The 23,246-nt window shown below is 35.8% G+C and overlaps 1 protein-coding gene across 1 annotated transcript in view; it reads right to left on the reverse strand.

Annotated features, from left to right (window-relative positions):
- The window catches only part of COL21A1 (collagen type XXI alpha 1 chain), a 91,579-nt gene that overhangs the window by 54,361 nt on the left and 13,972 nt on the right, over window positions 1-23,246 (reverse strand). The window contains exons 2-9 of the mRNA XM_005485990.4: window positions 14,506-14,633; window positions 12,510-13,061; window positions 7,893-8,061; window positions 7,544-7,760; window positions 6,029-6,202; window positions 5,017-5,094; window positions 2,750-2,758; window positions 1,227-1,310 (exon numbers count right to left, since the gene is read on the reverse strand). Coding sequence (XP_005486047.1) covers window positions 1,227-1,310; window positions 2,750-2,758; window positions 5,017-5,094; window positions 6,029-6,202; window positions 7,544-7,760; window positions 7,893-8,061; window positions 12,510-13,061; window positions 14,506-14,593 — 1,371 coding nt within the window. The 5' untranslated portion in view covers window positions 14,594-14,633. The remainder of the gene's footprint in view (window positions 1-1,226; window positions 1,311-2,749; window positions 2,759-5,016; window positions 5,095-6,028; window positions 6,203-7,543; window positions 7,761-7,892; window positions 8,062-12,509; window positions 13,062-14,505; window positions 14,634-23,246) is intronic.

Consider the following 23,246-nt stretch of genomic DNA (forward strand, 5'->3'; position numbering starts at 1 on the left):
AAAAGTCCTTTGCAATTATTTTGATAATCTCTGTTACAATCAGATTAAAATTTAAAAAAACTTGACAAGGCTACATGTTTAGGGCGAGAAAGCAGGAACTTAACATGCTACTCAATATATCCTCCTAGAGTACTGACTTTCTCTTTATCAACAGCTTTGATTTTAACTCAGCAAAATTCAACAAGATTTGGGATTTGAGAAAAACAAAATTTGCTTTCAAATATACCATTTATTCAAATATAACCATTTAACATACTATTTGCAATTCAATTTTGTACTTTTAACTTGAGAAGCTTAAAACATCAGTTACTTGTATTTTGAAATTGTTTTGATTTAATTCAATTTATTGCACTCCATTAATATCACAAACACAAAAATTAAGTTTAAATTCTTACTGTTCTAGAGTCCAGTATGCAAAGGTTAATAAATATTATAATTGCAATAACTATTCAACCATAAATTGGCTTCCTTTTCACTTTCTGCAGCCTTTTGTGTTAGGCACCAGCTTGTCACCTGTATTATTCAATTATCCCCAAAAGATATTACAGTGCATTGTAGATGAAAAATTGCACATAAGGCAATAGATAGAGATCATTTGAGTTCTGAATTTTCATATTCCTTCATACTTTACAGGAAGTGGTTTTCAATTCTTTTAAAATTATAAATACTTCATTCTCTCTCTTTCTTCTCTAAAGAAAATAAAAAAGGTAAAAGACCACAGATATTCTATTACATGAAACAATAATAATGTTTTGCAGATTTCAATTCCCTGACCAGAAATCTTCTCCACTATATCAAGAAGCCCTTAGACTTGAGGTAGCTACAGCATCCTGTAACCTCTTTTATGATGGCAGCAGAGAAGGTTTTTATTCATTTGCTTAATAAAGACAAGTGATTCGGGGTTGTCTGCTTAGTACAATTATTGAGAGAGATAATAAAGAAATACTGGGGATTTGAGTTTGCCATGTAAGACTTCTGCAGCTCAAGGCTAGCTCTCATTTTAGTCTTCATCAACACAGAAAGGTCATCAGCACAGCTAATGTGAAACTCTCCCAATAAGCATCAAGTTCATTCTTTTACAAAGAAGGAAGCAACCCCTCTCTCCATTAAAAGATTTTGTTAGAAAACCATTTCATCCTCCAACAATTAACAGTGTAACACCATTTGCTGAAGACTAGCAGGGAAAGACAGGTCATACACACTCAACAAGACAGAACAGAACTTACTTTGGGGCCTGGAGGTCCTTGCTTTCCTGGTGGGCATATGCAGGGGGCGGGTGTTGAGCCTACGTCACTGGGACCATTCATGCACTACCAAGAGTGAAAACAGCCATCAGCACATGCCAAAGGCAGCCAACAAACCTACTGGAACACCAGGTGAAGCTGACCTTCCTTAGGCTGCCTTTCACTTAGGTCTTGGCATTCACTCCCTTGTTCAGCTGGAACTTCTGCTTATCTGAATATTGCCCTCCAACTACTTTTCATGCACATAATCATTTTCTCCAGAATAAAAATTTTAAAAGTAAGTACTGGTATTGGGCTGACACCTGTAAATTTGTTTTGCACAAATATTTTGTCATAGAGTTTGATAATTTTAAATCTCGCAACCTGAAAGCTGCTTCTCCTAGCTAATCTACATTCATAATTTGAAGTGTGACCAATTCTCAAATACAACAATTTAATTTAAAAATGTGTAAAATGATGCATATAGCATAATGATCCCAACCATTGGCATGCTATGCTGTGCAGTGAGCCTGAAAAGAAGATAAACCCCAAGTCTCCTACATCCTAGGTATGTGTTCCTGCTGTGAAGCTTCTTGAGGGGAGGCAGGACACAGCTGCTACCACGGACTCCTAGAGGTCACTAGTCCTGGTCCCAAGAGTGCCCCTCCTGCAAAAACCATTAGGTCTTCTCCAAACCATGCTCCTGCAGCACTAAACACTAAACCTTGGCAGATCACATAACCCTCTAGAATTTATTTCTTTTTTTGTGATATTTACTTCTCACCATTAAGCCCCACAAGAAACCTCAGTGCTTTACTCAGGTAGGCAAGGGGAGAATTATAAATAAAATCTATTATAGGTATATCTCTACTAAATCTATATGTTGAAGTTAGATTCAATAAATTATTTTTCACCCATCAACCCTAACCCAGCAAGTTCTCAGACCTATGGAAAGGCAGAAATTTAAGAATCTAAGCTAAAAAGAAAATATTTTTTTATTATTATCTAAAATTTTCCATAGCATTTTACTCATGTTTTCTAGAATAATGACACCTTTGAAGATGTTTGTTGACTGGAATTCTTTCTTGGGGTCAAATGATTGACCAAAACACAAACCCGTGTTTCCTTTGCAGTGGTACAAATTGGGAGTTACAGGTAAGGTTAGGGAAGTTGTCATATTAGGTCTTCAGATAAGCTCCTGTTCAGGGAGTTCCCATAAGCACAATGAGGTAACAGCTGCACTATCCCTGTGCATATCCCCCACCCCCCTGCAAACAGCAGCAACTGAATTGAACTGGGGGAAAACATCAGGCCAGTTATTCTAATAAACATGTGCTTTTTCAGAAAAATTATTTTTAATTTGGCTACTGACTAGAATTTAAGCAAGGGAAGTCCAGCACTCTCAAGCTTAGCATATCTCTATCCACTTTTGAAAACAAAGTGTATATTACCTAGAATATTAAGAAGCTTATAAAAACTCAAATACTACCTTAAAATGCGTTTGAGTAGTTTAGGATCGAGCCTACCTCTCCATTCTGAAACAAGAAGAAACACAGTTTAAGAGTACAGCAATATTTCTAAAAAGAAAGTCCATTCAGTTGGAAACATTATCAAAACCAACCATAAATCCTGAGCTGTAACTGTCAAGAAATTGTAATTCAAATTTTTAGACTTTCTGAGACTTATGTACAGCTGCTATGAATGCATATTAAATTAATTTAGTTAACTGCTTTTAAGGGTCTGTCAATGGGAGTTATCAGTAGCAATTTTTAAAAGATAATGACAGAATTAATACTAAACTATGCCAGTATTTACACACTAAATGTTTAGATTTGGTTCAAACCTTTTACCAGAAGTAACTTCTCATCAAAAATATGCTCTGCTTGTTCATTCATGTCAGAGAATGTATCAAAATATTTCTGAAATCTCTGCTCTCTGCCTGAATCCAGCATCTGGGAAAACAGAGCAGCACAGAGGCAAGGCTGGCTTTTTCTTGCTTTCCTGTGACTGTGTTAGACTCTGCTATCAATTGATTTTTGGTCCAGTATCTGCAACATCACAGAACAATCCAACCCAAAATACTTCAGCAGAGCAACCATGAAATTTTCTGTCTTAATAGTTTAGTAGCCGCCATTGGCCACAATGTCCACAGGAGTATTCTAATGCACACAGTCACTGCAGATTTCATACACACTCTGTGGACACAGAAAGCTTCCTCTCTATTCAATTTTCAGCTTGAGCAAACCCTAGAGAAAGTTTTCATTTTCCACAGATCAAAATTACTATGCAGCAACGTATCTCTGGGAAAGGGAATTAATTTGGTCTGTAATTAATACATAAAGCCTCTGCTTATTTCAGGAACTCTGACACAACCACACTCTGACAGAATACAACCACAAACCACATATTCCTCCTTGAAGATCATCCAAAATTTTTATTTTCTGAAGGAGTCCAGAATTTTATGGGCAAAGTCCAAATTTAATTTACAAAAACAGACAGTGAAACTAAAATGGCAAAAAACCATCTGTTGGCTTCAACTCCTTGATAAATAGCAGAGAAAATAAGCTATGAAATACTTTTTAGTGTTTCCTTTCTTTATGCAAAATACTTTTCCTTTGATTACTTTTCATACCTTACTTTTAATTTTTAAAGAGCAAAAAGATATGTGGTGCAGTTAAATAAATACTTTACTTTCCTCAAGATTCAAAGTTAATTTTACAAAAGTATTCCTGCACCTGTTAGTTCTTGACACACAGAGTTAGAGTTCAGAACAGCTAATAATCCATTCACCTACTTTCTGCTTGACTGAAAGTTGAAAAAGCCCTGATAAGGAAGCCGTAGACCAACTGGTCCCAAAGAAAAAGAAGAAAAACAGACTAGCTGGCAATACATGCCAGACTGACAAAAAAAGAAAATCTGGATGCTGGAGAGTCAATGGTTCTATTGTCAATCCAGCCAAATGATACAAAATCTAACCACAACATGAGGAATGTGGGTCTACACTGGCAACTGATAATCTTTAGTTCGGTTTGTTTCATCCACCCAGCAAAGGAAATTATTTTGAATTTGTATGTTTAAATCAGTCTCTTGCTTATGCTTTTGAGATGGGAGCTGAATGCTTTAAATTTGGCTCTGTCAGTCATGACTGGTTCCCAAATCTGTTTGTATGTCTTACATTGCAGTGCATAATTAACTGCAAGAGGAGCAAGAGAGCGCCAAAGGGTCCCCATAAACTTGCTAATTGTGTACATGAATCATAAAGTCCTGATTTTATTTCTGTCTTGTACTTAATGTACTTCTTAAAATCATGGCAACAATTCAGATAATGGGGTGTTAATTACAGACCTCTGCATAGATATTTCTAATGGGAGAAGGTGATTTAGAAATGCAGGTTTCCTGATTATGTACCAAAATTTCACAGATTAAATGACCTGACAAGTAGCAAGGAGTATTTCAGAAAAGTTCAAAAATCATACTTAGAAAATTTTACACTGAAAATACCTAGAAGTTTCATTATTCTGTAATGCTTAAAATCCGAAATTTTAAGAAAGGATCCTGAGGTTCTTCTATACTCATATATATAAAAAATGCACCATTAAATACCTAAACTAAAACAACTTTAAAAAACTGTGAGAAAATAAGGCTGAAACAAAGAAGGTCTGTAACAAGCATGTGTTTGCACCAGCTGAATCAATGTAGATTAAACTATTTTAAAAATTCATTAAGTCAGCTTTAAACAATGATGTGTAAAAAAATGCCAAGTAATCCTCAAAAGTTCATCTATCATACTCACAAATCCTGGGATCTCACAGACTGTTTCTCGATTATTTTGCTCTGGGTCACAGTAGATTCGCAGTTTTTGTAAATCAAACTGTAATTCAAAATGTAAAAGACTCTTTAGAGGTCTGTGCATTCACTGCAGTTAAAAATCAATTAAATAGACAGAAATATTTTTAGGCTACTCACAATGATTAATATGCACAACCAATTAAACTGAAAAAGACTTATTTAAATAAAAATAATCAATCCAAGAATTTTTTTAAAATAACAGAAATCACCATCCATATTCCCTGGAAACTACTCCAAACACATGCAGCACAAACTACACTGGCTGCCAATATCACTGAGGAAACAAGTTAGTAACACAGGCAAGCCCAACCTCTTTCCTTTTACCTTAACAGACCTGGGAAGATGCTTCTGTGCAGACCTGCTCATATTAGATATAAGATTAATAAATTCTAGTGAAGCATCTGAAGGCATCCCTATGCTTAGTGTTTAGTATACAGTACAAATCTTTTACAAGTGTTGAATAAAAACACTGGCATCAGGTAAACAAAAGTTTTTGCCATTCTGCTTTGTTGCTACATTCCAAAACAAAATGAAACCACTGTCAGTTTTTCTAGCATAAACTATTGTGACTGCAAAGCAAGGAGAAAGAAACTTGACCAAAATTTTCCTCTTTTACCAGCATCACCCATACATATACTGATGGAAGGACATCATGTGGAAATGTCAAGCAGAGGAAATTCCTTACTTTGAGATAAAGTTTCCCAAATACAGGCAATCATGTTGCATCAATTTTGTCCTTGGCATCAGTGAGACCAGTTAAGTATCCATGCCACGGGATAGATCACTTATGTTAAGTCCTCCCGAACATTTTTACTCTCTCTTACGTATTAAATTTTGTACACTAAATTTCAGTCTACTCTAAGTTAGAAAAGTAAGCTCAAGAAAACAGAAGCCTCCAATACAAGGTTAACCTACAAAAGAATTACTGAATTATAGCAGTTTTAGCATATGCCTACCTGTACCGTTTCCTCCTTTCCAGAATACTTTCCTATTTGGGTTAGGCCACTGATGTAAATACCTAAAACTGGATGTAATGGTTTTGTTTCAATTTCTTGGCCATCTATATACAAAGTTACAGAGTCTTCTGTTACTAAGAGACGAATTTGATGCCAGCCTTCATCAAACAATGTCTAAGAAAAACAAAGAAAACAGCATTGTATAAAACAAAATGCCTTCATTTTAAATAATGATAAAACTGCACTTCAACAATCAAACTGCTGTTAATGGTTGAGATGATGAAGGCTGCAGGTTTTACATACAAATAACTCTAAACTATATAGGCAAATAAAGTATTGCCAAATAATATCATAACTGAAAATATAACAATTGGTAATAATTAATCCCTATTTCAGAATTATTTTATAACTCACATAGATTTTATCTTTTTAGTCTATGACCATGAAGAAGCTCAAACCTGTATTTCTTAAAAATATGCAGCCAGAAGCCTATTTATAAGCACTGGTATAATGTCTCAAACACTTCAGATTATCAATTATGGTGAAAAAAAATTGGCACTTGTGATAAATTGACAGGTGATAAATTATCATAAAGGTTTATTAAAGAAAAATGTTCATCAGGAGTGTATTGGCATTTATACTGTGTTTAGACAGTCTAAAAAAGCCATGAAATTGTTGTTCTCCATAATAGCAAGGCAGGCATGGAGAAACAAAAGCAAACAAACAAACAAAACACTGCAGTTGTGTGTTATCATGGTGAAGTTCATTGATACCTGGGACTGCATGAATCAGATTGATTTGTCTGCGCAGCTCCAAGAAATAGATAAATATAAATAGAGTATTGACTTGAAACTGAATTTTTTTAACTCAGTTCCAAGTTTCCAGTAAATCAAGTTTAACACAGCTTCTTAAAATAATAAAAAATTATTTCACCTACCAATAATTATCAAAAGGTAGAGGAAATTTGGAAAGAAAAGGCAAAAATTCTCCATCTAAGAACAGAAGAATAAAATGCCTCAACCTAGAAAAAGCTTAGTAGTTAAGACCTATTCCTTGGATAGGAGTCCTTCCTTCACTGAGGATTTATACTTAAAATTCCTTCAGCCTGATTTGGAGTAGGGATTTGAATGCAGGCCTCCACTTCCCAGAAAAGTTGAACCCACTTGGCCATGAAGTGCTCCAGCAGCAAATCTTTCCCAGCCTTTGCTGAAATAGCCCTCTCTGTTCACTAAAATAATACTCCCTGTGGCAGGAAGGGCAGTCTCTGGGCTGCACGTATTCCTGCTACAAATGCAGGAATATGGTCATTCAACCTCCAATCCCCTGTCTCATCTGCAGCTAAGACAATCTTTCTTACAAGAGTGGAATACTCCACTGGAAATTACTGAAGAAAGACTGAAAGGCAACCTTCAGATTGTACTAGAAAACAACAAAACTGGTTTGCTCAAAGAGGAGAATAGTGGAATAATGTAAACTTAAAGAAGCATTCCAGCATGATAGTGACATACTCCTTACCTTTACATGAGGTGCAGCAAATGTAATAACTTGTGTGCCATTTATTAAACTTGTTGTAGTGAATGATAATGTTTTCTCTTCTCCATTAACAGTGACTGCTATCTGTGGTCTCTTATCTAGACTCAGGATTCTCCACAAATCCCATGTCTTCTTTACTTTAAATCTTTGAGTGGAAACAAACACATAGGATGGAGGCAGACCTTCTGGAAACACATTCCTAAATAAGGGGAAAGGGTGGAAAAAACAAGACATTACTTGAATATTCATATAAATCTTAAAATAAGTCCTTCTTATTTAAAGAAACAAAAAATCTTACTGAATATAGAAGCATATTTATAAAATTCAGTACCTTGTTAATTCTGAGAGGTCAACATGTGAGGTTACTTCATAAGCTTTTGCATTAGTGGTTGATATTTGAATTCTCTTTTTAACTTTTTTCTTCACACCTAATCCTACAAGAATGTCAAATCCTTTTTCATCTCGAGCTGCCACTGGAATTCTTGTTGGACAAACAGATTCTGAAAAGTAATAAATACAAGGACAGTCTAAAATATGACTTAAGACTTCCAAGAAAAGTAGCCTCCCACCCAACTAATTTTTTTATCTGCCTTTCAAGAAATAAAAAGAGAACTGAGAACTGTCAGTTAAGTACAACATGAGAAAAGTGGTTTGCAGGATACTCAGGAAATTAAAACAAGAATATTACGATGGCATATTTTACTGCAATTACTTTTACATACTATTTTGAATTGTCACTAATTGTTAAAGAATAAAATTAAAGAATATTACATTATCTGGCTAATAAATATATTGAATTTCATTTCTAAAATTTCATGGTTCCAAAATGATATTAAATTATTTATATTAATTTCCAAAATGCACTAACAATTTGAATTCAGTGTCCTTCCCAACTATAAAATGAGTTTGAAAATGGAAAAAGTTAAAATTATCTCTGACTTTTATTTTCATTCTATTTAACTCAAAATGGACTCTGAGATGTTATGTCTGTTACGCTGAAATCTGCTTGAAGTTATTCTCAATGAAAAAACAGTGTGTGTGATATATTTTCTGTGACAACCAAAGTTTTCTCAAACAAAAAAGAAAAGAAAACGAGATAGGACAGTGAAACTTAATACTAAAACAAACATTAGGGTAACAAATCAATAAAAAAGAAAGTTTTTTGTTTATTAAAATTATGCTAAACTGCTTACAATAAATATCATTACTCATTTCCTACTGTTTCTCCAGAAAAGCCGCAGTTCATAGGCAGGGAAGAGGTTGGGAATACATTCCAATGAAGGGGTGGAGAGTTCTCCTATCTCCATCTGGACCAGCCATGAAGAACTCCTGTCTCTGTGCCAGGGAATTACCAGCTCAAGGTCTAGACTGGTTTCTTTTCACAGTATGAGCAACACTGCATGACTTCCCTTTCTAACCAACCCCAGGGCAGTCAGAAGCTCCCCTGTTCTGGTGGAAGAGGCAGGTTATATATGCTCCAAGAAAACTTTGCTAATTTTCTGCACAACCTGTCTGTCATGGGGAAGGACAATCATGGGGATTGTCACAGGTACTTGGGGCAGCAGCAAGAACCCACATAAACTCCCCTTAGTTCTCTTTTCCTCTCTACTTCCAAATTTAAAAAAAAATTGTCTGTCTATGCTACAAGAAAGAATTGCACGAATTCTGCACAGATTTTGGAAATTAAAATGTCTGCCTCCTGAATATTTAAAAAAAAAAAAAAAAAGAAATGCAAAGTCCAACCAAACATTCCCTCTCATTCTTCTCAAAACACAGATTTAAGTCAACATACTTTTGCTATTAAGTAAGAGTAATAGTGTTTTTTTCCGGTTTCTTCAATTGTGCATTGTTATCATGGAACTATTTTCTAAACTCATTTATAGCAAAGCTGGATAATAGTCACATCACAATTAACAGAGATTACAGACAATCACATACACGTACACTGACAAGTATAGGGTCTTCTATCAGTTAGAATATTAAAAAATTGGCGTAAAATCAAAAACTAAAGGCAGAATAGGAATACTTTATATAAGAGGGCCATTATTATGGATCTGGGCCAAAATAACTGTTCCAAACCAATACAAACCAAACAAATTAAGCATTATTACATTAGGAAACAATTTTTTCTTTCCAGTGGCACATTGGTGAATAACATTAAAAAATCCCAGTCAGGTAGCTTTTTTCTGGGTCTTCTAGATAATCTTGGGGTAGGACTATTTTGATAACTAATTGAGCCATTATACAGCATGCAGAAGTCAGTGGCAAAATTAAGAGCTGTCTTCCACTGGAAATGGGGTTGTATTTCCAATCCATAGTACCAGTCACTTCAACTATCCAGCCTTTGCTGAAATCTTGTTGCCATTTAGGGTTTTTACATAGTTTTCTGATGCTTATTTACATTCCTAAAAGGTGAAATAACTTTACGATGTTAAATCCCAGTAAGTGGGAGAAAGCAACTTTTCTCTGCATCCTCCAGACAAACTTCTGAAGTCTGCACTGGGTTTTCTTCCTAAATGGATTCCTGAGATGCAAGCTTTTTTGGAGTTTTTTTTTTTTTGCTATAGCATATTGATAGTACAGGAACATTTGACTTTCAGAATAAATAATAAATATCAAATATTCCTTAAATATTTCATTAAATTCTGGCAGACAGGTTCATGAAGTCTTTAGTCCTCGGATGTACTTTAAAACAAACACTAGAGTCCCCAAAAGGCACACTAGACACTACCTGCATGCCTGTTCCTAAGAGCAATACTTTCTCCAAGAACCACCAAACCTCAGTCTTCATTGTCCATAAAGGAAATACTGCCCCTGTGGCCTTTTTGTTTACATTTTTACTTGAGAATGGATTTTAAAACTCCATAGAGCAACAGCTAGCATATTTTTAGACATTTACACAAAGACTATGAAGACAGAGTTGCAAAATTTTTAGGCAGTTTCATGTAGTTGATCACAGCCAAATTGCTGCTCGGCCCTCATGGAACTTCCTCTCTCTCAAAGTCAATCTTAACAACACGATAATCAGTAAACAAATAAATCAATAAATAAATAAAATATTGCACAACTCAGCTATTAAAATTCCAGTTTATCAGTCTTGGAGTTCACCTGGTAAAGACATTGTGGTTGGAAATGAAGCTGCCAAGGGGCTTTGATTGCTCTGCAAGAGAAGGATCTAAATGCTATAACAAGGGAAGTGCACAATGTAAGGGAGACAAAGCAAAGGGTCATTTCAAGTGAAAGAGTAAGTACACTTTGTATAAATAGTCAATATTCACAGATTACTACTGTAAATAATGTGAAATACCACAGATGAACTTTAAAGGATACTAGTTAACTTGTTGCTGAAAATCCATCTTGATGAAATATAACAGCACTTCTTCTAAAACTTTAGTCAAAGAAAATATTGTGTTTGTTTAGTGTTCATTTAGTGTTTATTTAGGGGAATTTCTCCCTGTGTGAATTTCTATTAAAGAATTTAGCTCCACTTAGCTGATTTAATTTTTGGACTGACAACATTACTACATCAGCCACAAGGAACTACTATGATTTTCATTTAATGTAGCAAGAAATAAACACTAATATCCTCAACAAAAGCATTACCATATTTTTTCAATGAAGTTGATACTCAAAGTGAGAGCAAACAAAATCTATTTTTCACTCTTAAAAAGTACAGAAATATGATAAAACTGAAATATGTCTTGCATCAATTCTTGATAATAAAACATGTAAAAAATACCACTGACATATTAGAATCTGAGTGATATATTTTAGGAGCAATTTGCTATCTTTTTTATACATAAAAGAAAGCCATTGTTTTACAAAATTTCAGAAAACTCAATGCAGTAATGCTGTTAAAAGAGTCACTTTACAATGTTGGCCTTGGCTAACTCTTCTGTAAAATTCTTCTAAGACTAAGAACCATCATTACTGCTTGCAACAACTCCAGACATCTACTCCCATGAGTCCCACCTAAAGTTCAGTGTCCATCTCTAGGGCCACAACATAAGAAGGATGTGGACCTGCTGGAGCAAGTCCAGAGGAAGCCACAAAGTTAATGAGAAGGCTGGAGCCTCTCTCCTGTGGAAAAAAGCCGAGAAAGTTGGGGTTGTTCAGCCAGAAGAGAAGGGTGTGGGGACACCTTAGGGCAGCATTCCAGTACCTACAGGAGTCTTACAAGACACCTGGAGAGGGACTTTTCACAAGGGTGTGTAGTGATAGGACAAGAGGGAACAGCTTTAAACTGAAGGAGGGTAGGTTTGGATTAGATATTAGGAAGAAATTCTTTACAGTCAGGGTGTTAATGCATTGGAACAGAGCAGATATGGATGCCTCATCCCTGGAAGTGTTCAAGGCCAGGTTGGATGGGGCTCAAAGCAACCTGATCTACTGAAAGGTGTCCCTGCCCATGGCAGGGGGGTTGGAACCAGGTGATCTTTAAGGTCCCCTACAATCAAACCACTCCACGATTCTATGATTTTTGCCAGGAGTCTTTCTTCTGGGTTTTTCAATGCATACTAGAAACATGTATTCAGAAGAACTCCTGTTGTAATGCCAAGCTGTCCTCTCACCTCCCTAGAAGAAAAACTGGATTTTGTGTATCAGTTGCAACTAGGAAATCAGTAAACTTTATATTCTTGCACTACAAGAATTGCTGAAATATTTCAGTATTTTTAAACTTTATCAATGAAAAAAAATTTGGGCTTAGGGTAAAAGGATACATATTGAAATTAAACACGTACTGTGTTAAACCACCATATCTTTCCCAAATATACCTCTTTGTTTGACAGAGAAAATAACATTTTGGGAGGAATTTCCAAAAAAGAAAGAAGATCATAGTAAAGACTATCAGGTCCCTTAGGTTACATTAATAATGCATTCTGCTTGTGAAATTAAAAAATATATGTACAGAACTACATTTTGCACACCTAAAATATTTTATACTCACCTTCACAGAGTTTCTGTTTTATAACTTCTTTAATTCTTGATATTGCAATATAGTCTTCAACATAAAATACGTAAGTTGATGAAGGTTTATTGGCAATAGCTTTAAGTTCATCCTCCTCAATTTCTGAGCCAACACCAATTGCAAACAAAGTGATCTTATTTTTCCTTGCTTCTGCTGCTACATCTTTGACTTCATCTTGGGACTTTCCATCAGTGAGAACCACTGCTATTTTTGTTAAAAATCGTGAAGATTTTGCAAAAAGATGGTCAAAGGCAAACTGAATAGCTCTTCCTGTTCTTGTATTTCCTCCCAGATAGTGTATGGACTCCATTTCCCTAATGAGGTTCTCAGTGGATTCATGAGTTCCGAGGGGAATTTCAAGTACGGGGTAATCACTGTACTGGACAACTCCAACTTGAATAAACTTTGGCCCTATGTCAAAATTTCTTGTAATATTGACAAGCCAACTTTTGATTATTTCAAAGTTTTCTGGGCCAACACTGTAAGAGCCATCCAAGATAAAAACTAAATCTGCCGGAGCAGTTCGGCAACCTAAAACAAAATCAAACAAATATTTTAATGAACACTTTCCCTTTCTTCTGCCACAGTAAAAGTTTTTCTTCTCAATTAATGTTTATATTAGGATCTATACTGACATAGGCATTCCAGCTGAAAAAAAAAATAGCAGAGTTCATCAGGGCAAACTTGTGTAAGATTGTGTAAGCGACAGAGATCCAACTTGGTACCTGAAAGCCACACCATTTTCTGGTTTTTACATTAGCTCCAGAAACAACTATGAAAAAATCTGGAATTTAGTTCCTTAGCTGGCACTTGCACTCTATTCAACAAACAGAGATGAATACATATTGGATCTTTTCATATATCATCTGCAGAGATAATAAACATAAAAACTCCTTTTTGTTAGTAAACCAAGCACACTGCAGAAGAAGGCGATAGACTGAATACTCCACAATCTTTTTACAAATACCTTTTAATTGACTTTGGAAATTCCTACATGGCATTATTTTTATAAAATAATGCCATGTAGGATTATAAAATCCTGAGTCCCAATTGAATGTTGCTGGTAGCATATTCTGATTTTTACAGAAGAAAAGTATTCAGTGAATGAGCTCAACCTCCAGAATATAGAATCACATAAGCATTTACTAACTACTTGTAACTGCATGATGACTTAGGCATGGATTCAGCTCTCCTAGCTGTAGTCATTAACTTAGTTTTTAGACTAAGTTGCCAGCTACAGGCCATGGACAGACACAAGCATTTTCATAGGAAAGTCCTTCCATGCTACATGCCCATTCTCAGATGGAGGATGTAACTTTCTAAAGGAGAGAATCATCCTCCATTGACTGTGAAAGAGGTTTTGATAACTGACACATGAGGTGCCAAGGGCATGGCCAAAAGCAGGAGGGATTATTTTGATCTCATATCATAGGAGGCCATGAGGCTTACTGTCCTTTTGTTTTCTGAAAGTCTGCACCAAGTCTGCAGGGAGGAGAGCTTTGCCTTGCTATGAAATCTGCCTATGGACACTTCTGATCAAGACACGATCAAGCAACACGAGCAAGCAACCACAATCTGCTGGAGAAACGCTAAATGGAGTTAGCTTCCTCTCACAGAACCTTTATTCTTCCTTATTTAGTTTCTCACATAACAGTAAGCTATTCAGAACATGATTTCTGAAGCAATGAAAATACAAATACTCAAGACTCAATTTTAAATCAAGACTGGAGCTTTACAGTTCCATCTACCACCTTGGGCATTTCTAAGACACAAGAAATTCCCCTCCTAATGAAAAAAATAATATATTTAAGCTATTTTTATTTTATTTTTATATTATTGGATTTTCACCAGGAAAACTATATTGGAATAAAATCACCATCAACAGAAGGGTACATGTGAACACCAAAATGGATATTAACAATTTGAGGCATGCTTTGAAGTCGCACTTATCTGAAATGCAAAAATTAAGACCTACTTGCTCTTGTTTCGCCATCTTCAGCTGAGACATAATCATGAAGCAGCAGAACTAACAGCATCTGAAAAAATGTTACAATCTGTGCCATGTGTATTTTATTCTTTTATTCTCAAGGTCTTGACACAAAACTAGATGGGGGAAAATGAAAAGAAAATACAGTGTTATTGTATTACCAAAAAAAAAAAAAATCAAGCTTCTGCAGTTTAAAAACTGTGTCTGAGGAACATCTCTGAATCAAATCCATATGACCAGATGTGGCCACTCTTCAATGAACCATTGACTCAAAAGTGTCAGTCATGTAAGCCCAAAACTGAGATTCTAAACTCAGCAACACTCACCAGCCTTTTTGCAGAAGCTCAGTTTTCACCAGGATGCATTTATACATTTCTCCTGCTAGGTACATTCACAAGCAGGTTACACTCCTAGTCACGCTAGTCCAAACACTATCCCACTCTGTAGCCATTATCAAAAGACATTACCAAAAGATCCAAAACTTGGCAAGTGTTTATGTATTACTGGTGGGGAGGTGCTACTTTGGTCTCAGCCCTACACCTGGCTGCTTCAGGGAGTCTGGGACAGCTCCCACTCCTCCACCCCAGGACTGAGACTGACACCAGCAGTCAGGGTCTCAGCAAGCCCCAGCCCTTTCCCAGCAAAGCCAAGCCCTGCAGACAGTGTAATGCAACATCCAAGATTACATATATCTTCAACTTTTAATTTTTTTTCCTCTGTTTTCATCTCCTTTGCTATCATGGTTTATGAAATACAACCCCACATCAAGCAAAGATGCAATTTAAGTCTCATATTGCTGTTAAAAATATTATTTGACTAATTTATTTTAATTAAGAAATATTTATTCATTATGCTTAATGAAAAAAGGTATCATACTGGTAAAAGATACATTTTTGGAATGCTGTATTAGAGATCCATTAATTTCAAGACTGTGAAAGAAAGTATATTGAATCTCTTTTGTATTCTCTCATCTCATCCTTCAATGTAAAATGCAATTTTCAGGGCATTCATTTCAAGGAATCAATTTCACAGAGCAGTCAACTTCCAGGAAATTCTACTCCCACCTAATGTAATTCCCTGAAGTTAATAAAGCATGACCATAATTATTCTGTTATTAAATTTCTCCTTCAGATTACAGATAATTGCAAGGTAGAGCCATATTTTGTTATTCATATTACCTTGTGGCAGAATGGCTAAGAAATCCGACACTTGGAGTTTATGGGATTGGACACAAGATCCAGAACTTTTTATTTGTGTAGTTCTGCTACACAAATACTGGGATATCACCTTCATTCAAACAGATTAAGTGGCAGGTTTTTATTCCAGTTATGTGAAAAAGGATCTATTTTAAACCATGAAACTGTGTATAAGTATTAGCTTATAATACAGAAAAGAATACAGTAGAGGGAGATATTTTACATAGATTATTTGGTTTGTTGGTGCTTTGTACAGTTGATCATTCTAAAATCTCTTCCAGCCTTTTCCATGGCAAGGTTTTAAGTATAAACCAAAATAATGCTTAGTAGGCCAAAATGAGCCTATTAACAGGAAACAAAATTAAAAGGATAAAACCAGAGTTTAAGCAACCAGATAATGAGGATTCCAATGCTTTATTTACTAGAAAGAAAATAATATTATAGCACTGCCTTTTAACAGTTAAAAAGAGATGCCAAATCAACAACTCCAGAGAGCTAGCTGCTGTATCTTGTCAACACAGTAGTTCTTGAACAGGCATCAAAAGTGTACTTGAAATTTACAGAAGCACCACCCAATCCAGGAATGAATATTTTAAATAAAACTTTTGCCCTCTGTCATTTTCCAAATTTTCCCTAGTGATTAGTTTGTGGTTTTACCAAACATAACCAGGAAAACACATAGAACTGGCTTCCCACTTCTCAGTTGTACCAAACCACTTTTAACATATGGAAGTTGATGGAGGAGAAATTCATACAGGGTTACTAAATAAATACACAGATGTTGCATCCAGCTCAAGTAAAGGGTGGGAGACTGAGAGAGTATTAGTGGAGAAATAGCACACGTGTTACTGTATTTTTCAGGGTATCTTTATAGTTTATTTTTTCCACTTTAAAAGGGACAGAGCCCCACAAGCAACCCCAGGCTTTGTAACGCTCGTGATGCACAGGGTGGCAGGAGCAAACCTTTGGCCATCTCCCAGCACCACTAAATTGTTTAAAGTAAAGCCACAAGATTTAATGAGGTATTAACTGAGACAGGATACTGGATTGGGTGGACCTTTAGTGTGACTCATTCTGGCCATTCTTTCCACTGTATGCTTTTTATCTTGGTATTTTATATGCCAGTTTGATAGCAAAAGGGATGCTAGAGTGAGGGGAAACAGTCCTCTAAGGAAAACTGCCTATCTCAGACAGAGGGAAAATAAACAGCTTATGTAAAGGCTTCTGCTCTGAGCTCCCAAAATGAGGGGCTGCAGAGCAAACACAATATATCTGAGTGATTTGAAACAAGACTCAGGCAAATTTCTCTTCATCTGAGTGTACACAAAAGATAAGGTCCTAGCAGTGCTACTAAACATCAGACCCTTTAACCAATGGGGTAGTAGTGTAAGACCCAGTTCTCCAGAGCAGAGTTGACAAGTATTATTTCTGTCTTCACCAAAGGCAGGAGAGAAAGGTGGCACAATAAAACCTGGCTGCATCAGCCATACTCCATGAGATCATGGTCAGAGAGAGGTGATAGCCTCCCCCATGTACATTCACTGTTTGCTGTGCACAGGAGGAAAACTCACTGATGTTTGGAAACCAGTGACACAGCAACTCACCCACTGCTGTCCCTGCAGGCAGCCTTAACCACTGGGACAGTTCCTGAAACCTATTTCTCACTTTCTTCTGGGCAGAGCGGTTTTGCTGTGCAGCAGCATTTGCACCAACAGGGCCACTAAAATCTGCTGACTGGGAAGGGAATGGAACTCAGGTTTCCTATATAGTGGAAATGTGGTACAGCCATTACTGAAACCAACAGCCTCTACTCGATTTTCAAACTAATTCAAGACTGTCAGTGTGTTACAGATGCAAAAGCATGCAATTCCCAGAACAGCTTTGCTGCACACAAGTACACAGAGGTTCAAATGACATCTCCTCTGTATGCACAGCAGAATAATTTCACATCCAACTTAAGTTTTCAGTAGAAAATTTATGCATCTAAGCAGGTTAGGCAGTATTTACACCTTGCATTTATGATGCCTAAAAGCAGCACCTTCTGCATCTCAAAGGGCACTTTACTGATACAGTCTTTCCACAGCAATTTTTCCAGTGCCCAGACAAATAAATAATTTTATTCTTTTCATGAATACTCTCTGAGGAAACTTTCCATTTAGAGCAATTTGGAATCTTCCAGAATGAAAAATATTTGCTCTTCAGTGCAGTTTTGTCACTATTCAAATTCATAGAGAGAGATTTCTTCTCTCCAAAATCTTCTGGCTTCTCTGCTGCATGAAGATTTCTTGCTGAAGAATTACACTGAAAGGAAGAGTTTCTTCCTTCAATTCTTCCCACTGCTAGTTACTGCCTAAGAAGAAAGCCAGGAAGGGTATGGTTTTAACCTTTTCCAGCATTCTGAGAAAATAACCAGACTAAAGGTTATATACATTAGCAAGCTTTCCAAGAATAAGTTAACACGTCTCTCATATTGCATCACTGCATAAACCTCTCCTAATTCAATTAGAGATCATCAAGTTTGGTGTACAAAGGGCCAAGTATGAAGACATTACAACAGTGAAACGAAGTTAAAGGAGTGAAAGGAGTGAAAGGACATAGAAAGATTCTTTGCATTTTCAAAACTTACACAATACTACAGGAACTGAGCAGCAAGAAAAAGGAATGCTGAAAATCCTCATTTATATGCACGAAGTAATGTGGAAAAGTAATGCAATATTTCATCACCACGTTTTTATATTTGCTCCCTTCATTTTCAGAATTAATGGGATGTGCATATAAGATGTTAGGATAATTTACCTTTAGCTCTTTATTTCTATCTCTACCTAATACTACCAGTCCTGTGCATTCAAAAAGTCTGGGTCTAAGTCAGTTTCTTTCATCAAGTAATTCATCTGAATCTGTATTTATTTCCACTTGGATTTTAGTCCCATTCTGCATTCATGTTTTCCACATCTTGTTCCTATTCATTTGTTTTTCTTGGTGGGCACAACTGATGAGGTTGTTATACTTGCAAACATTTAAAATAACAGCATTTCCTGAGCAGGGTGAAGCTGTAAAGATATTATTAATTTAAGCTTGGTTTGCACCTATATACATGAACATAAATGCAAGATTGCTTATAAATAGATAAAATCTCCAAAAGTGACAAGTACATCAGTATCCTTCATACCATTTCTTTCTATTTCAATGTTGGAATAAAAGATTTTGGCATAATCAGCAGTACAACTACATTCATGCCAGAAGTTTTCTACGACATTAAATATATGATTAAGGATGTGGTTTAATTAAGAAAGGTCAAAAAAAAAAATTATGTATTTAAGTTACACATACTATGAATTTTCTTTTGTGTTTTTTCTTTTTTAAGTATTAGTGCAACAAGAATAAAAAGCCATTATAAAATGGTTCAACCCTGGCTAATTCTTAGCTTTACTAAGTCTACATATGAATACATGGCAATATAAAGTACACTTAGTGCACAGTTTCAGATATTTTATTTCCTAACCCTGAAATCGAGCAGAAAGCAACGCCTGGACTACCTTGAAAAGAAAAGACTAATGCAGGCATTGCTTGGGCCACCTGACCCATTTCCACTTCCTTTGCTCTCTCCCTCTTTTTAGAACAGCAAGAAAGGTTAAGGAGCGTAGTTTTGTTTACTTTCCCTCTACGAATCTAAAGCCTACCTGGCAGACAGACTAAAAAACAGAGATCTCCTAATGAAGCTGGAGAAACACACGGAAAATTGAGAGGGACACAGACAAAGACCTCTGGCTCAAGTCCACAGCTGCAGCAATGAGAGCTCTGCAGAGTTAATGGCAAAGCAGCTGAGTTAGCTGAAGATGAATGTCCAAGCATGTGAAGAACATGAATGAATATTGAAGACCTCAGAGAAACAGTAACATCACATCTCATCTCCATTTTCAGAAATTAATCTCACCTGACTCTGCACATACATCTGTTGTCCCTCAAGTACACATTAGCACGGTCTGTTTTGCTGTTTAAATGTTATACTGTATTTCTCCCTCAAAACACAGTAAAGACAGTAACTAGTACTTCAAGATGATGTTTGATATTTCAATTATTTGTGCCACAGATACAATTTAAATCTCCCACTAAAAATAGTTGACTTAACAGAGAACTGTTAAAACTACTGCCAAAACTACCGATAAAGCAAAACACCTCAATTCTCATTCCAGAAGACATTTTAAGGATAAGTAAGAAAAAAATTCAGTGCACCAGTAGTTTAAATGCAATCATTCTCCAACATGCCTACAAATCCTATTATAAGAGGTATTCAATACAAAAAAGATAAACTCACAGGAATTGGTACTACATGTTAAGATTACACTTCATATTTGTAGCTTTGATATAGATATGATGTATAAAGTACTATGCAGATTATATAAAGGTACAGACAGGATCAAGAATTCATCACCTTCTCAGCAGATTTTGAAAATAAGTCTTTGTATAAATTTTATAAAGGCTTTATACCAAGTTCCATGCTAGACATTGAAGACTAAAGCAAGCAGTTGACACATATTATAACCCAAGTAAGACTATACATAATTTTGAAAGCAAATAATGCTTGTAAATGACATGGGCTGACTGTTTATTTTTCATATGATTCAGTAAAGCACACAAACCCACACGTTCCTCCAGTCTACAGCAGAGACAGTTTGGATTCATGCTCCAACATCTGAAGTCATAGAAGACTTGTCTTTTTAAATCCAAGTTATTCTGGCACTTCGTACTTTGTTGGATTTATTCCCACTCCAAGAGGATGCTGTGCCAGGACCTGGCAATTAGTTATTATGGGTTAAAGAAAAAGGAGCTTACCACAGCATTTGAGCTACTGGACTGACACACGACTGACTGGGAAACAATACAGGCTGGGCAACTTAAGGAAGTAACCACACTTGGCAGCTCAGATTGCTGGCTGCAACAAAAGAATTTGAAGTCTCCCTGGAAACCATGATTTAATCCTGTCCATGAAAGGCCTGTGTTAATTCTCTCTTATCAAGCATCTTGAGATTCCACAGAACTTTCCCTCCTTGGATGGACCCAAGAAAAACAAAACAGCTAATCAATAGGAGAAAATCTGACACTCAAATGGTACAGTTGAAATTAACCTTGCATGTGATAATAGGAGTCTACATAAGAAATGTTCCAACCAGAACTCCTAGAGGAAATCTCAAAGTTCAATTTTGACTGTGCACATGTAAAAGTATCTATATTACTAAACAGGGAAAGAGAAAAAAATTAATCGAAATTACAACCTGGTGCAATATTTTGGGAGAACATTTTGTTTGCACTAAGGAATTTAGAGTTCAATTGGGCCACTGACAAGAGAAACAATAATTGGGGCAAATAATGAAATAACAAGAAATTATATAAAGTAATTATATATAATTACATTAAATTATATATCATTTAGCAGTGAAACCACTACAGAAATCAGTTTAAGAGAAAAGTACAACAATCTCTAACAATAAGTGTTGATAAAAAGAGTCATAAAGGCAACATAAAAATGGAATCAATCCAAGTAAGAACTCCTAATGCAATTATAAGACTACTTTTGAAACATTCCCATTTGACAAGAGATACACAGAACTGCTCATCAGTTACTGCTGTGGTCATGAAGTCCTCAGAAAAGCAAGACAGTTATGGACCCAAACATTGTCAGATTCAACTAGGTTGTCATATGTGGGACACACATTTCTGCCATAGCTCCTCACCCACTTCTTTCTTTTCCCAATGCATTGATTTTATTTTCATCTTTTTATTTTAGTTCTACACTTTTAAAAAGGGAGGGTAGGGTTGGCTTAGCTAAGATGTTATTTGCAATGTGATGACTGCAACATTTGCCATGAAAACAAGAGAGATGCAGTAAGAAATACACAAGAGGGGATTTAAAATAAATTTACTGCGTAAAGGAATGAACAAGACTGCAGGCTTTGTTTGCCTCCTGAAGTAAGGACCTGAATCAGAAAAAGAAATTTTATTTTTCAGTCTTCCTTCCTTTTTCTTCTATTCCTTTCTCCTATTCATCCTCCAAACAGGTCTGGATTCCAGCAGCAAGACCCCTAATGAAATTCATTGTCTTTTTCACAAATTATACTTTATGCTATTATTTGTTTTAGTGTAAGTAATATCAAAGGCTGGAGAGGATAGGAATAATGCTGGGATTGCCTGCTTTAGCCAAAGGCATCAAAACTTCCTTTGAAAGCCTAGTCCTTTGCAATTCTGTCCTCTCCCTTTTCCCATAATTTCTGGAAAAAAGTCAACTAAAAGCAAATCAGACTCATCTTTAAAAAAAAGTCCATAGCTACAGGAAAGGACGATTAAACTATCTGTTCAAGCTTCAAAACCTTATGTCATTGTTTTACACTATAGAAAGAATGGGTGTTTATTCAATTTAATGTACTTTAGACTATATATAAAGGCATCATGAAGTAGACTGCCCTCTAAAACATTTGATTATATGTTAGTATTTTAACAATATACAAACTCACTGACATCAATCCAGGAAGAACCATATAAGATGAATAGATAAAAAGGATTTTTAGGTTTTCCAATTCTATTGTTTTTAAATTATAGGATTCTATTTACTTAGTCCTGTTTTCATTGAAAATATTGACAATTCACTCAAAGGAGGTTGTGATGAATGAAGAAATGAAAATAGTAGAAATTCTTGAGGAAATTAGGACCTGAACTAGTAAAAGTTTGAAAGAATTACATTTGTATTCAGTGGAGCTAAATCAAACCATTAAGATTTAAAACAGTTTTTGAGGGAAGAAAAAAGAACTTTAGCACATGCATACTCAAAGGGGAAAACAAACATTTTCTGTTTCAAGTATATCCAAAATTTGGTACCTTGAGAAATACATTTCCAGAAAAGTATGGTCCCAAGCAAAAATTAAAACCATGCAGAACTTCTACACCCAGCTGCTTTACACCTGCAAAAAGACTGAAAGTGAGCAAGTAATCCAGCTCACTTTCTTTGAACTGTAATGACTCTTACAGCCTATGTAGACAATTATTTATATTACTTTTATAAAGCATAAAATTCCTTCCTAACCCTACCAAACAGTTTCATTCACTCCACCAAGCAACTAAGGACAAAGCTGCAGAGCTGAGCAACAAATAAATGGACAAGCTGCATCCAGGAGGCTTTGCAAAGATGCAATGCATCTTTGGGCAGCAGTCCTGCACTATACAAAAACTATCTCTGGGTATTCCTCCTGTACAAGTTTCCTGTGTATTTCTCTGGCTTCACCTTAAAAAAGATAAAAAGCATTAAGAAAAAATATGAAGTAAACCAGGAGATACCGTACAAAGTTCTCCCTGGATGTTGTAAATCACTTTCTCACATAAAAAAACACCACTACTTCCCAATGTTCCAGGCAGACATCTCAACATGGAGCTGTTCTTTATTTTAGCATGCTTGTTATTGTAAGATCCCAAATTAATTCCCTATTTCTACATAAAAGCCTTGTACTTCTGTGGTGGGGTGACTGCAGCCAGAGGCCAGGTGCC

Source organism: Zonotrichia albicollis, chromosome 3 (genome assembly GCF_047830755.1).
Source record: "Zonotrichia albicollis isolate bZonAlb1 chromosome 3, bZonAlb1.hap1, whole genome shotgun sequence".
In the NCBI taxonomy this organism is placed as follows: domain Eukaryota; kingdom Metazoa; phylum Chordata; class Aves; order Passeriformes; family Passerellidae; genus Zonotrichia; species Zonotrichia albicollis.